This window comes from Syngnathoides biaculeatus, chromosome 17 (assembly GCF_019802595.1).
Source record: "Syngnathoides biaculeatus isolate LvHL_M chromosome 17, ASM1980259v1, whole genome shotgun sequence".
Lineage (NCBI taxonomy): Eukaryota > Metazoa > Chordata > Actinopteri > Syngnathiformes > Syngnathidae > Syngnathoides > Syngnathoides biaculeatus.
Genome location: NC_084656.1, coordinates 9,190,918 through 9,204,395, shown reverse-complemented (window position 1 = coordinate 9,204,395; position 13,478 = coordinate 9,190,918). Strand labels below are relative to the sequence as shown.

Below are 13,478 nucleotides of genomic sequence, written 5' to 3'. Positions count from 1 at the left end.
TAGCAATGACTGGTGACATTTCACGGACATGAGGCCATTGCGTTGAAAAGACTTGCCACTTTTACCCAAGTACTAAATAAAAGAGCGCAGTGTCTCAATAGCTTAGCATGCCAATTTTTATTTAATTACAGTATTTCAAGAATTAAAGTTATAAAATTGATGTTACTTAAAGGATATCACTTAGATGAAAAGTGTCACACTATACCATATGCTATATAAGCGATTATCTCTTTCACTGCCCTGTTGGGCACCTTAAAGTAGAGGAATTGACCAGGAATTCATGCTTTCAGACACAATCTAAAGTAATATCCATTCATCCATTTTCAGATCTCATCTTTACAAGGGCCGCGAGGTGGGTTACGCCCTGAACTGGGTTCCATCCAATCGCAGGGCAGATAGAGACAGACAACAGTCGCACTCACAATCACATCTTTGGCCAACTTAGAGTCTCCAATTAATGCATGTTTTCAGAAAGTGGGAGGAAACCAGAGTTCCTGGAGAAAACCCAGGCAGGGATGGGGAGAACATGCAAGTGCCACACAGGCGGGGCCAGGATTTGAACCCCTGTTACACCACCATGCCACCCCTAAAGTAATAGTGTTATCAAAAAAAAGAGAAAAAAACTCCGTACAACACAAATCAACAAATAATGTGAGAATTTCATAAACTACACATTCAACAAAGTACTGGTAACAGTAATAAAGTGTAATAAGTAATAAAGTGAATTACTATTTGAAATTAATCAAAAAATTAAAAAAATCCAGACTGCATCATGGGAATCCTGCGGCTTGCCGTCACGTATGGGTGATTTAGTTAACATTAGCAGCTAGCTTTGTGAGAAGTCTCACAAAAACATATATGGTGAGCCAGCAATGCACCCTCTGGGTTAACTGTTCATTGCAGTCATTTTTTTTTCTTGTTTACTTTATTTGCCAATCAGCACACAGCTAGGATCTTTTTGACATAAAGCAACATTCTTCTTCATGTCCTTTTCTTCATCTAGTGTTTTGATTGAGATACCACAGTTGGATAAAATTCTCTTTAAAGCAAGACAACAAAATTGTCACACTTTTTTTTTTTATTAATGCCTTGTTTTTGATGTACATCCTTAAGAAATACCAAGTTCAAACTGAAATCTATTTTTATTTTTATTTGGAATTGGCGCACTAGAAATGTTTGTAGCCCCAAAAAAAAATGCAGTTTCCTGCTATATGCACTCACAATTAAAATAAAAATAGTATTGAATATCTAAAAGAGAAAAACAATTGGTCATACATTATTAAATTAAATATTTCATTTTCTCTTTTGGACACTCTTTAACCAAACAAAAATATATATTGATCTGATTACTTGATTATTTGGATATGGCTTGTTTTGATTTCAAATTTGGGTTATGTTTCCACCCAGCAAATTTTGTGCAGCTTTCAGATTATTGCATCCAAGCAAAATTGTAAATTGATTTGAGCTGAATTCAAAGGTCACAATTCTGAATTGGGGGAATGTCTGAATGTAGTTTTCCTGTACATATTCAGCCATTGAAAATGTCCCTTTCTCTGTAGCAATAGTATGATCTCTGGATTTTAGTGGTTCTTGAACTGATACATCACAGATCTAAAGTTTGCTAGCTGAGGGTGTTTCCATTGTCCTACATAAGTGACGCATTCAAACCCATTTGGTAGATAGAAACTAGTCATCTGCCAATACGTCATTCCTCACAGTTAGTACTCGGGTTCACTAACCTTAACCAACTCTCCTCTCCATAACAAAAATCAGAATTTATTTCCTACAGTCAGAAACGAAGTTCCAATACTGTCAAGATGACAGGGAACGATGCCTGCAGGGAAGCAGAGACGAGCTAAGAATAGCAAGTGTGATACCTTCCACCTGAGGGAAATAACCAAACTCCTCCCGCTTGTAAAAAGGAAAAGAACTTCCTACTCCCTCGTCTCTTTCACATTGAGTTTTTACAAAATTGGTGCCTCAAAGACAAGACGGGCTAAATTTGTCTCGGGTTTGAGTCATTTTGGCCTTTTACAACCACCACAACAATCAGAACTCTCTCCATTATCCCTTCCATAAATAATTAACCTAATAAATGCACAATATATTCTGATACACCGCACACAGAAAAGGCAACAGATGAAGTGTGTAGAAAAAAAATAGTAAGACGCTTGAATTTATTTTTTTGTAACTATAGTCACATCAGCTCAGGGTGTAGTCCACCTTTTGCGTGAAGTTAGCTGGCATAAGCTCTAGCATTCCCGGGACCCTTGTGAGGATAAGCGGCTTTTAAAATGGACATGGACAGTCACATTTGACATAATTTAATCACCTGTGTAATGGAGCCAGAACATTGCCATTAGCTTTTGGCATTGAGAATACAGTTTGGCATTGTGAACAAAGAAACCGAAACAAAGAGTGGCACTGAAAAGGTTCCTCCAATAAAGCACGGCATCGGGCTCGCCAGCGAAGGCTGCCGCGCCGGCTCGTGGACGGCAGTGGCTATGAACAACGCTCTTGACAATGGTGCACTCAAAAAGCCGTAAAGCAGCCCGGCTCGGCTTTGTGTTAAGCCCCCTTGGCGCCGAAAATGAGACGTCCGCCGGTCACGGCTTTGGGGAAGGCTGCACGCGGGGCTCGCGGGCGGCGGTGGCTCTGAAAAACGCTGCCGACAATGCCGCACTCAGCCACGTCCGACAACAACGCTGTAAAGAGCCCTGGCTCGACGGTGTTGTTCATCGCAAATGGCGGCGGCTATGAACAACGCTGTAAAGCAGCCCGGTTGGGCGCCATGATAAGCCACCTGGGCGCTGAAAATGAGCAACCCCGGCCGGTCTTTCGATGCTCTTCTCCGACGTGGAAGTGGATCGGACGCGGAGGCGGTTTGGCCGTAATCGCATTTCATCTGAATATGGCTCAAAACAATAGGGTAATATTGCCCCGGTAACTTCACTTGGTTGTGTGATGTTCTCTTCTTCGAAAAGAGCTTCCGTGTCAGAAGGGGCATGTTCGTCTCCCATGGTAGGGTCGACTGCCTCTTTTCAATGGCGAATGTCCGGGGTGATGTCACGGACAGGGGATGGAGCCAATATGGCGACCACTTTGATGTCGTCGAATGACACTTCCGCAACTTTGTGCATGGATGACACGCTCTCCGCTCATATTTAGTTTTTCGTTTGGACATTGAAGTGAATAATGTTATGTATTTTTCATTACAATATCTATTTTAGAATGTTTTTAGGGATGACATTAGACCTTTAAATTGCTGTGCGAATTAGTCATTGATCATAACCACAAAACCACCTACAGTATGTCTACACCGTCATAAACTGAGTACCTGCAGTATTCCCTTACACATACCTGCTGTACAATTTTTCAGGGATTTACTGGTGAAACAGAGTTGTGATTATCCTGAAGACAGGAATAGATCGTAGTCATCTGCAAAGCAAATACTTTCAACAGCAAAAAATTGAGCAAATTGCTGCATTAGAGGCATAATGATTGAGCTTGTCAAGGTGAGACTTATTGGCACCTATCAAACTCGGATGCAACCTGACAAATTTGTTGGTCTTCTTCAATCCCTTATCCAACATCAATACTGAACACACACTCTAAGATGGACAGTAGGAAAGGGGCAAAAACTTCATTGGTCATTATGTCATTGGTGGTCAAGATTTTAACCGTTCATAATTTTCTTGTCTTTTCCGAACAGGTCAGTGATGCAGTGGCTCAACCGAGTCCAGTCCTTCCTCTATTGTAATGAAAACGGCTTTTGGGGAACCTTCCTGGAAAGCCAACGAACATGCGTGTGTCACACGGGTGTCACCCTGTGCCAGCGACCAATCCCTTGCATCATCGGGGGCAACAACAGCTGTGCTATGTGCAGCTTGGCCAACATTTCACAGTGTGGCTCATGCAACAAGGGCTACAAATTGTACCGTGGCCGCTGCGAGCCCCAAAATGTGGATTCTGAGCGGAGTGAGCAGTTCATCAGTTTCGAAACTGACTTGGACTTTCAGGACTTGGAACTGAAGTACCTGCTGCAGAAAATGGACTCGCGACTGTACATCCACACGACGTTCATCAGCAATGAGATCCGCCTGGAGACTTTCTTTGACCCACGGTGGCGTAAGCGCATGTCCCTGACACTCAAAAGTAACAAGAACCGCATGGACTACCTCCACATGATTATCGGTCTGTCCATGAAGATCTGCCAGATGCGAAACAGCAGCATCGAACCCATGTTCTTCGTCTATGTCAACCCATTCAGCGGGAGCCATTCGGAGGGATGGAGCATGCCCTTCGGTGAGCACGGTTACCCCCGCTGGGAAAAGGTGCGCCTTCAGAACTCCCAGTGCTTCAACTGGACCCTTTTGCTCGGCAACCGCTGGAAGACCTTCTTTGAGACCGTGCACATCTACTTAAGGAGCCGAGCCAAGATCCCCACCGGCCTCCGCAACGACACGGGTCCAGTTGATCTGGCAGACCCCAATAAGCGACAGATCTACATCAAAATATCTGACATCCAAGTGTTCGGTTACAGCCTGCGCTTCAACGCCGACCTGCTCCGCAGCGCCGTGCAACAGGTGAACCAGTCGTACACACAGGGAAGTCAATTCTACTCGTCGTCCTCCGTCATGCTCCTGTTACTGGACATACGAGATCGGATTAACCGCCTTGCCCCTCCATCTGCACCTGGCAAACCCCAGCTGGATCTCTTTTCCTGTATGCTAAAGCATCGGCTCAAGCTGAACAACAGTGAAATGATCCGAGTCAATCACGCCTTGGACATGTACAGCACAGAGATACTAAAACAATCAGATCACCTGACTGCAAAACTGTGTTGATTGCTTTAAAATGTCAAAGTAAGTATGGAAAACAATGCAGAAATACCGCCACAAATGGACTGAACCTCTGGGGTGGGCTCTTGTTTCATTTTTTTTCCTTTTGCCTTTTTTCCTTTTTGGACCTTTTCTGCCTTTTTGATGTAATTCAAACTTTGTAAGGATACTTCATATAAAAAGGTGGGGGGGGGGGTTGGGGGTGGGAATGGCTGAAAAAGCATCACTGAAAGGAAGAAATTAACCAGAAGTAATATAAAAGGACTGTAACATATCTGTCCAAGCATGTCTGTCACTCTCTCAAAGAACTTTATCAGAGAAAGAGATTAAAAAAAAAAACACTATGATAAAGAGGCCTTGACTGGAACGTTGTATCTGAAACTGCCATTCTTCTTTACCTGGGGAATTAAAAAAAAAAAAAAAAAAAAAATTTTAACAAAAAAAAAAAAAAAAAATCAAGTGGGCAGACCAGAAACCTTTTATTTCTGCTAACATGCAAAATAAAATTGTTTATATTCACCCTGAAGATTTAAAACAGCCCTACAGCGTGTAACGTAGCCAACACATTTATTATAGAGTCTTTATTACTTTTCCAACCCTGAGCGAGTCGGTGAGTTATGAAGCACTCGGTCATCGGTCTGACATGCAAGGCACATGCAGCAGGCCACTAATGGATAGTCACGTCAAATAACAAAAAGCCAGCTGTTTATAAATATATATATATATATAAATATATATACTTACCGTATATTGTGTGTGTCTGTGTGTGGGTGTGTATACGTGTGCGCGTGTGTATGTGGATGCATAATGTTTTTTTTTTTTTTTCATTTGCTTGATAATTGAATCCGTCCAATTTTAAATTGGAAGCGCTTTTTGACGTGTTTTCAGTTTGTATTGATTTTTTTTTTGTTCTTGTGGATTCATAAGGCACTACCTTTACTGCAGCGTGAATGCAACATCGTCGTGGATTTAATAGTCAACGCTAATTTTGTAGCTTTACGTAAAATGGACAAATAAAGAAATTAAAAATATATAAAATGTTGTGACAGCTGGTTTGTTGAGCTTTTTCTCGGGCACCAAAATGTTAGCGTTCATCATTCAGGCACACTGACGAAAAGCCATAAACGCCCCCACGCCCTCCATCCCCAACTAGAATAATTGTCCGACCCATTTCATTTTACACATACAAGAGAGTGATTTGTATCTCTCCAAGTTGATTATTGAAAAAAGCACAGCAAACTTGATGTTGGCTAGCCATTGAATTTCTGTTGCGCTACAAAAAAAATTACTTGAAACCTAAAACCTCAGCATATATTTCAATCTGGAATCCTTACACTATGTTTTTTTTTTTCTTAATTATTTCAACATGACCCTATAGTGTTGTATAGTTTTGATTTTTATTAGTTATCCCCAATGTCTATGTATATAATTCAATTTATTAGACATGGAAATTAAATCTCTCGCGTGTTTGCTGGGGAAGCCCGTTGACCTGGTGTCTTAATTATTTTATTGGCGCACACAAAAAATATCTAAATATGACCCCTACTGGGTTGCAGACCAACTTGAGATTTTAGTTTATCTTGCTATGGATTGCTGCTTTACTGTTTAGTGTGACACTAAGTCTTGTGGACATTGCGGAGGCACGTATTTAATACCTGAATTTGCAATTTACAGTACAATGGAAAGTGGACCTTTTTTTTTTTTTTGCTCGTATACACAGGTGAGTCTCTAGTGTGAAATTACACAACCACGTAAAAAAAAATTGTGAGCTATCTAAAATTTGTCTGTGAGCAAACCTTTCTGATTTATTTTTTTTTTTTTTGTGCGTGCAGAATTTATATAATCAGGCCTCCACATCGATTTTCTTGTTCCATGACTTAGCAGGCAGACTAAGTGAAGCACATACAAGTGTTTGACTAAGTTGTCAACAGAGGGGAATTTTTGTCTGAGTCGGCTAAACTATCTGTAAAGTTTATTTGGCGGCTTGGTGATAATGAAGTGCTGCCTCCATGACTGAAAAGATCTTATTTTATACATTTATTAGTTGTCTATGGATCTTTACCTGTGCTTCGAAGTTTGGTCTTGCTTTTTGAGAATGGGGCTCCATAGGGAGCTCTGGCACGAGTCATCATGGTAGTGAAGTCTACACCCCACAGTCGAAGGGGTCGGCGTGGACAACACTCATTTCAAATCTTATTTCAGCAACGCTACAAACAACAAAAATAACACGAAACAATCTTTGGGCTATTTTTGTCAAAAGCCCGTCACAGACCTAAAGACTTGTAATTGTTTTTAAATTGTTAAAAAAAATGTCTCCTCAACTTCATCTTGTAAACATCCAACAATTTCCTTTGATTGTGTTCTTTGTTCATCTTGTGTGATTTACCTAATTGCAAAATTCCATGTGTGATTCAATTATCATTTGAAGTCTTACTGTCAAAATTAAAAATATAAAGCCGTTACAAAAAAGGTTCCACCCCACAAAAAAACAACACTTTAAGTGCCATTTTATAGTGTTAGTTCATTCCACTCAGCAATGAATTATCAACTTAATAGCTTGCTAATATGGACATGGTAGAACGTGGCGTAACAACCGCAGTGCAGCGTTGCATGCTAACATTTATCGTAATGTATGTTAGTTAAATTTGACTTTTCAGACACAGAAAGCAAACAAATTTTACGTTAAATAACTCAATGGTCTATGTGTTTTTTATCTTTGTTTGGCTTTTGTGGGTTTTTTTTTTCTATTGCGAGGTACGCGGGGCCCTTTGTAGGCTGGTGTGCTAGTCCCGAAACTGTACCTGAACGGCTCATGTGATTTGTCTTCAAAACAGAAAATGCAACAAATAGTCCCCATTTTCATTGGCACTAGTTTGCACAATTCGTAAGAAATCCTATCACATATTTCTTGTATTTTAAGTCTACTCTTAAAGAGCATTGCTGTTTAAAAAAAGAACAAACATCAAATTTTATCACCCAATTCTCCACTATGGATTTTACAATAATTTCCTTATTCCAGTGACGTAATTAGGCCAGCGTGTTAGCACCAAGGGGAGTTCTCATGAGGTTTATGACACTATGAGACTGTTTGTACATTATCAGAACCATTTTTGCATTTGTTTACTTTTGTTGTTGACCCACTGCAAGGTCCATAAAACAAGAATTTGTGAGGACTTAATTTTTTTCTACATATCACAAACTGACAGAGTAAAGCCATTCTTGTAAGGATTCGATTACAGTCGCTCACGCTAGCCTAAGTTTAAAAATATAGCTATTTTTCACATTTATTAGAGCGCCATTCGTTATGTTTATGGCAAATGATATGATACAGAAAGTCAAACGGTATCAAAGGTAAATTCATAATCTGCAAAAAAAAAGTATGAGTGATAAAATTTTGAGCCCAGGCAAAACCTGTTTGTGAATGTTCCACTACTTGCGATGTATACAGTACAACTAAATTAATGGCAGTCATTTACACATCCCACATTATGCTATATAGTGTTGCTTATATGTATCCATTAAATGTGTCCTAATACCTTGCCGATGTTATGTCCCCCCTGCCCCCCTGTTATGTTGAGGTCATGATATCAGCTTCTTTCAATGAATGTTTCATATTATAATCTATTTCTCATTAAAAGGCTATATTTAATAATATTTGACAGGCTTGTCTTATTTTTTATCTTTTTAGAGAGATTTTGCATATATTTTTCAATTATTAGAGCCCAAGGATGCACGTAAAAATACTGAGTAAAAAAGAAAAAAAAAAGACCTTTACGTACTTAATTTGACGTCTTTTAAACTTTTGACTCCAGGTATCCAACTGTTAAAATTTTCAACATTTAGTCATTCCCAGGTATTTTTTCCATCAACAGACAAATAATTTTTGCGGGGTTCAATTCAAATTCCAATTGAGGCTTGGGGATACTAATTGAAAATTACAGAGAAGGTCAAAAGGAGCTACATTGTGTCTTTGTGGATCTAGAGAAAGCCTATGACAGAGTACCAAGAGAGGAACTGTAGTACTGCATGCGCAAGTCTGATGTGGTTGAAAAATATGTTAGAATAGTACAGAACATGTATGAGGACAGCAGAACAGTAGTGACGTGCTGTAGGAGTGTCAGAAGAATTTAAGGTGGAGGTAGGACTGCATCAGGGATCAGCTCTGAGCCCCTTCCTGTTTGTTGTGGTAATGGTTAGGCTGACAGATGAGGTTAGACTGGAATCCCCTTGCACCATGATGTTCGCAGATGATATTGTGATATGCAGTGAAAGCAGGGAGCATGCAGAGGAACAATTAGAAAGATTGAGACATGCACTGGAAAGGAGAGGAATGAAGATTAGCCGAAGTAAAACAGAATATATGTGCGTCAATGAGAAAGTGGAGGGGGAAGAGTGAGCCTACAGGGAGAAGAGATAGCGAGGGTGGACGACTTCAAATATTTGGGGTCAACAATCCAGAGCAATGGTGAGTGTGGTCAAGAAGTGAAGAAATGGGTCCAAGCAGGTTGGAATGGCTGGCAGAAGGTCTCTGGTGTGTTATGTGACAGAAGAGTCTCTGCTCGGATGAAGGGCAAAGTTTATAAAACAGTGGTGAGGCCGGCCATAATGTACGGATTAGACACTGTGGCACTGAAGAAACAACAGGAAGCAGAACTAGAGGTGGCAGAAATGAAGATGTTGAGGTTCTCGCTCGGAGTGAGCAGGTTGAATAGCATTAGAAATGAGTTAATTAGAGGTACAGCCAAAGTTGGATGTTATGGAGACAAGGTTCAAGACACCAGACTTAATGGTTTGGACATGTCCAGAGGCAAGAGAGTGAGTATGTTGGTAGAAGGGTGCTCAGGATGGAGCTGCCAGGCAAAAGAGCGAGAGGAAGACCATAGAAAAGGTCGATGGCTGTTGTTAGGGAAGACATGAGCGCAGTGGGTGTTAGAGAGGAAGATAGATGCACGAGATAGGCTTAGATGGAAAAAGATCAAAAAGTCACGCTGTGGCGACCCCTAATGGGACAAGCCGAAAGGAAAAGAAAAAGATGATTAAAATTCCAATTGATATTTTAACAGTCCTCCTCATGATGCTGTTAAGACGAGCAACCCAAAACTTAATTAACAGCATTTTGTGGTTACGAGGCTTCGAACAGGATGTTGTCAGAGGGATGTTCCAAAGAGATTAAAGTGTCATCAGCAGGTTGTGTAAGAAAAACTGAAAAAGTCACATAAGCCAAAGAAATGGACATCCTTGAATTTATTAAAAAAAAAAAAAAAAGTGATACAGCTGTGAATTTCTGTTCTGCTCATTGGAAGAAAACACCAAGTTTTGAAAAAAAAAAATGAAACTGTTGAACTTGTGTTCAAACATTTAGAGGAGCTTAAATGAAGTTAGTGGGTAAGGTTATACTGCATTTTTTTCTTGAAATTAAATAAAATGCATTTCATCCTTAAATTGGACCTTAAATCCAAATATCCCTAACATTTTGCGAGTAGTATGGGTAAACGTGAAAGAGGAACATGAAATTTGGTAGTCATGTCTATCATGAATGGACCCACAAAGTTGTAGATGTCTGCCATCTAGGTTTAAAGTGACCTTTTCCAGGAGTCTTTCATACATTTTACATTTGATATATAGACAGATTTGATCTAACTCCTACTAAATTTGAACCACATATAGTGATGCTAAAGTTATTTTATTTCATCATGGTGGTAAGTTGAATAAATTGCCGTTAAACACTAATGCAGAGCCATATCTAAGGTGATCGGTTGGTGACCAGACCGGAGTCTTCCCTGCCACTTAACCAAAAATCAGCTGCGCTTGGCTCCATCCAGCTCAGTAGTATGGACAAACGCTAAAGAAACCAATGGATGGAGTAATAACTGGCTTTAGCCTTCATCTGTAACAGGGACATACTGGGCTCAAATTCAGCCCGTAAATTTAGATGAAGATGCCCCAGAGCGCACAACCAAAAACCATCATGTTTTTTCTTTGTTCCTCCTGCCTTGTAACATACAATTACCTACCCAGTACAGCTGCTGTAAACACAGCATCACGAGCGGTCTGGTTATTGTGGCGTCCTTTCTTTCCCCCCCAATCTAACTAAGACCTCTTTATCCTTTTCCTGGTTCTCCAAGAACAACACCACCTCCTCACTGCCACCCTGCGGTCACCCAGTCAATCAAAAGCCCTTTTGCGAGTGACCTTCACCCCTGCTGCTGCTAATAACAATAATAATCATTACAAGAGTTGTGGGGGTTTTTTTATACACAAAGGGAAACCAGGTATGAAAAGGCCATAAATCACCCAGATGTGCGCACATACTCATGGAGCACACCATGTTTGAGTGTTTATGCTTTCTTATATCAGAGAATTCCTGCTGATTTGGTCACATATCAAATACTATGTACCCCAAGTATCCCTTAATTACTCAAAGTGTAATTCACACAGTCAGGTCAGAGAGACTTGATCATTTTCTGATGGTGAATAACAACAAGAATCAATGATGCTTGTGATACATAAGGACTAAATCATTTGCATAACAATTGCATGGTCTGCTAAGCCTAATATTGTGCTACTGTGCCCACCCGAAGTCATGCTGCTTGGATCCTTCCTCTACTGAAAAGATCTCTTAAATCGTCATATTTTGGTTCACCTTAGGTGTTGGAGAGCAAGTGGAGACGACCCATTTAGGGCTTTTCTGCTGCTGAAAAGCCACCACTGGTAGCACTACCCATGCCACAAGAAGTGTCCAGCAAAGACATGAATCAGAAACACAAGGTACAGTCTGCAGGCTATGATCTCGACTGCTAATACAGCCGGCAACTGACACCCTCGCTGGGCGTGCGCACGTGACCAATGTACGGCTTTGTTGACATAAGGCTACCCTGTCCTGTAAGTCATCTTGTATTTGTTGAAGAGTAGTCTGTAATTATCCATCCTTCCATTTTCATACCTGCTTGTCCTCACAAGGGACACGGGAGAGCTGGAGCCTATCCCAGCTATCAACGGGGTACACCCTAACTCAAAGCCAGCCAATCGCAGGGCACAATGTGACAAACACCTGCACTCACAATCATACCTAGGGGCATTTTAGAGCGTCCAATTAATATTGCATGTTTTTGGGATGTGGGAAGAAATAGGAGTGCCCGGAGAAAACCCATGCAGGCGCAAGGAGAACATGCAAACTCCATACAGGGAAGGCTGGGATTGACCCCGGGTCCTCAGAACTGTGAGGCCGACGCTTTCCAGCTGATCCACCGTGCCGCTTGACTTTTTACTATTAAAAAAAATACATGACTTTGGGGAATATATTTTAATATATTGAACTTCTCTGGCAATGTCAGTGTGGTTTTAAGGATAAACCGATCGATGGCTGCTTAGTCTGTAATTATCTTTTGTTAAATTATGTCAATCTTTATTGGAAATGATACAAGAAAAGAAAAATATACTTGGCTAGGTTTTCCTGGACTGGACAGACTGTCCCAGAGTTGTCCTGAAATTCCCAATTGCCACCCTGCCCCTGATGTACAATCATAACGCAAAATTGCATGGAATTATTTCCTCTTGGCGGCACGTAATTAATCACAAAGTCACCAAAACAGTAGGCGTTTTCAGACGCAGAGTTTATTAAAGAGTGCTTATTGGAACCTGTTGCAATGATATGCTCTGAGAAAAGGGTGGAATTTGGGAACGTCCCACTCTCTTGACGCACTGTAATTAGGGTTGAGGACATCGCTGGAAATTTGGAGCTTCAGCTGAAGAACAGAACCACGTTACTGTGGCGTTGGATGAGAGCGGCAATGTGCCTGACACTGCCCAGGTGAGCATCTTCTTACAAGGGATAACTTCAGACTTGCAAATCACGGAGGAGCAAGCCGCCTTGCAACCAGTGAAAGAGACCACCACTGGGGAGTGACTTGTTCACAGAGGTATGTGACTGAATGTTTTGACAAGTTAAGACTGAAATGAGACAAGCAGGCAAGTGTGAAAATGGACGGTTATTCAAATCTGGCTGGGAAAAATGTTAGACTTTTGAACAGAATGCAGGATAAGGTGAGAGAAATGAACCCTGTGCAGAAATTGACATTGTTTTATTCAGCAGGATGTGTTAAGTAAATCAGTGTTAGAAATTAACCATGTTGTTGGTGCCGTAACTAGAATACCGTCTTCTTCTTTTCCTTTCGGCTTATCCAATTATGGGTCGCCACAGCATCTCATCTCAGATGAACGCATATTTGTTTGGCACAGTTTTACGCCAGATGCCCTTCCTGACGCAACCCCTCTGCATTTAGCCGGGGAGAGAAGCTAACAGCACCTGGTATTCCCAGGCGGTCTCCCATCCGAGTACTTACCAGGGCCAAACCCGCTGAGCTTCCGAGATCTGACGAGATCGGGCGTTCTCAGGGTAGCGTGGCCATAAGTTGTAACTAGAATACTGTACTGTAGTTAATTCAAAGCAAATAAAAAAAGAACATGGTTAGTAAGGTCACTCTCTGCTGGATTTTTACTCTTCCCCTCAAAGAGAACTTTCCACACCTGAAAACGTCCTCTTTGGAACCACTTACATATGTGAACAGACATTCTCAGTGATGAAATTCAATAAATCCAAACACAGATCCGATGTCACTGAATGACAACCTCTCAACT

At 40.9% G+C, this 13,478-nt stretch overlaps 1 protein-coding gene and 1 pseudogene across 10 annotated transcripts in view; one reads left to right on the top strand and one right to left on the bottom strand.

Annotated features, from left to right (window-relative positions):
- The window catches only part of brinp1 (bone morphogenetic protein/retinoic acid inducible neural-specific 1), a 168,667-nt gene extending 160,254 nt beyond the window's left edge, over positions 1 to 8,413 (top strand). For all 10 annotated transcript variants that reach the window (XM_061801365.1, XM_061801367.1, XM_061801361.1 and 7 more), the window contains one exon: positions 3,713 to 8,413. In XM_061801365.1, coding sequence (XP_061657349.1) covers positions 3,713 to 4,847 — 1,135 coding nt within the window. In that variant the 3' untranslated portion in view covers positions 4,848 to 8,413. The remainder of the gene's footprint in view (positions 1 to 3,712) is intronic.
- Positions 8,414 to 13,134: 4,721 nt separating this feature from the next.
- On the bottom strand, positions 13,135 to 13,253 carry LOC133491284 (5S ribosomal RNA; annotated as a pseudogene).
- Positions 13,254 to 13,478: the final 225 nt, after the last annotated feature.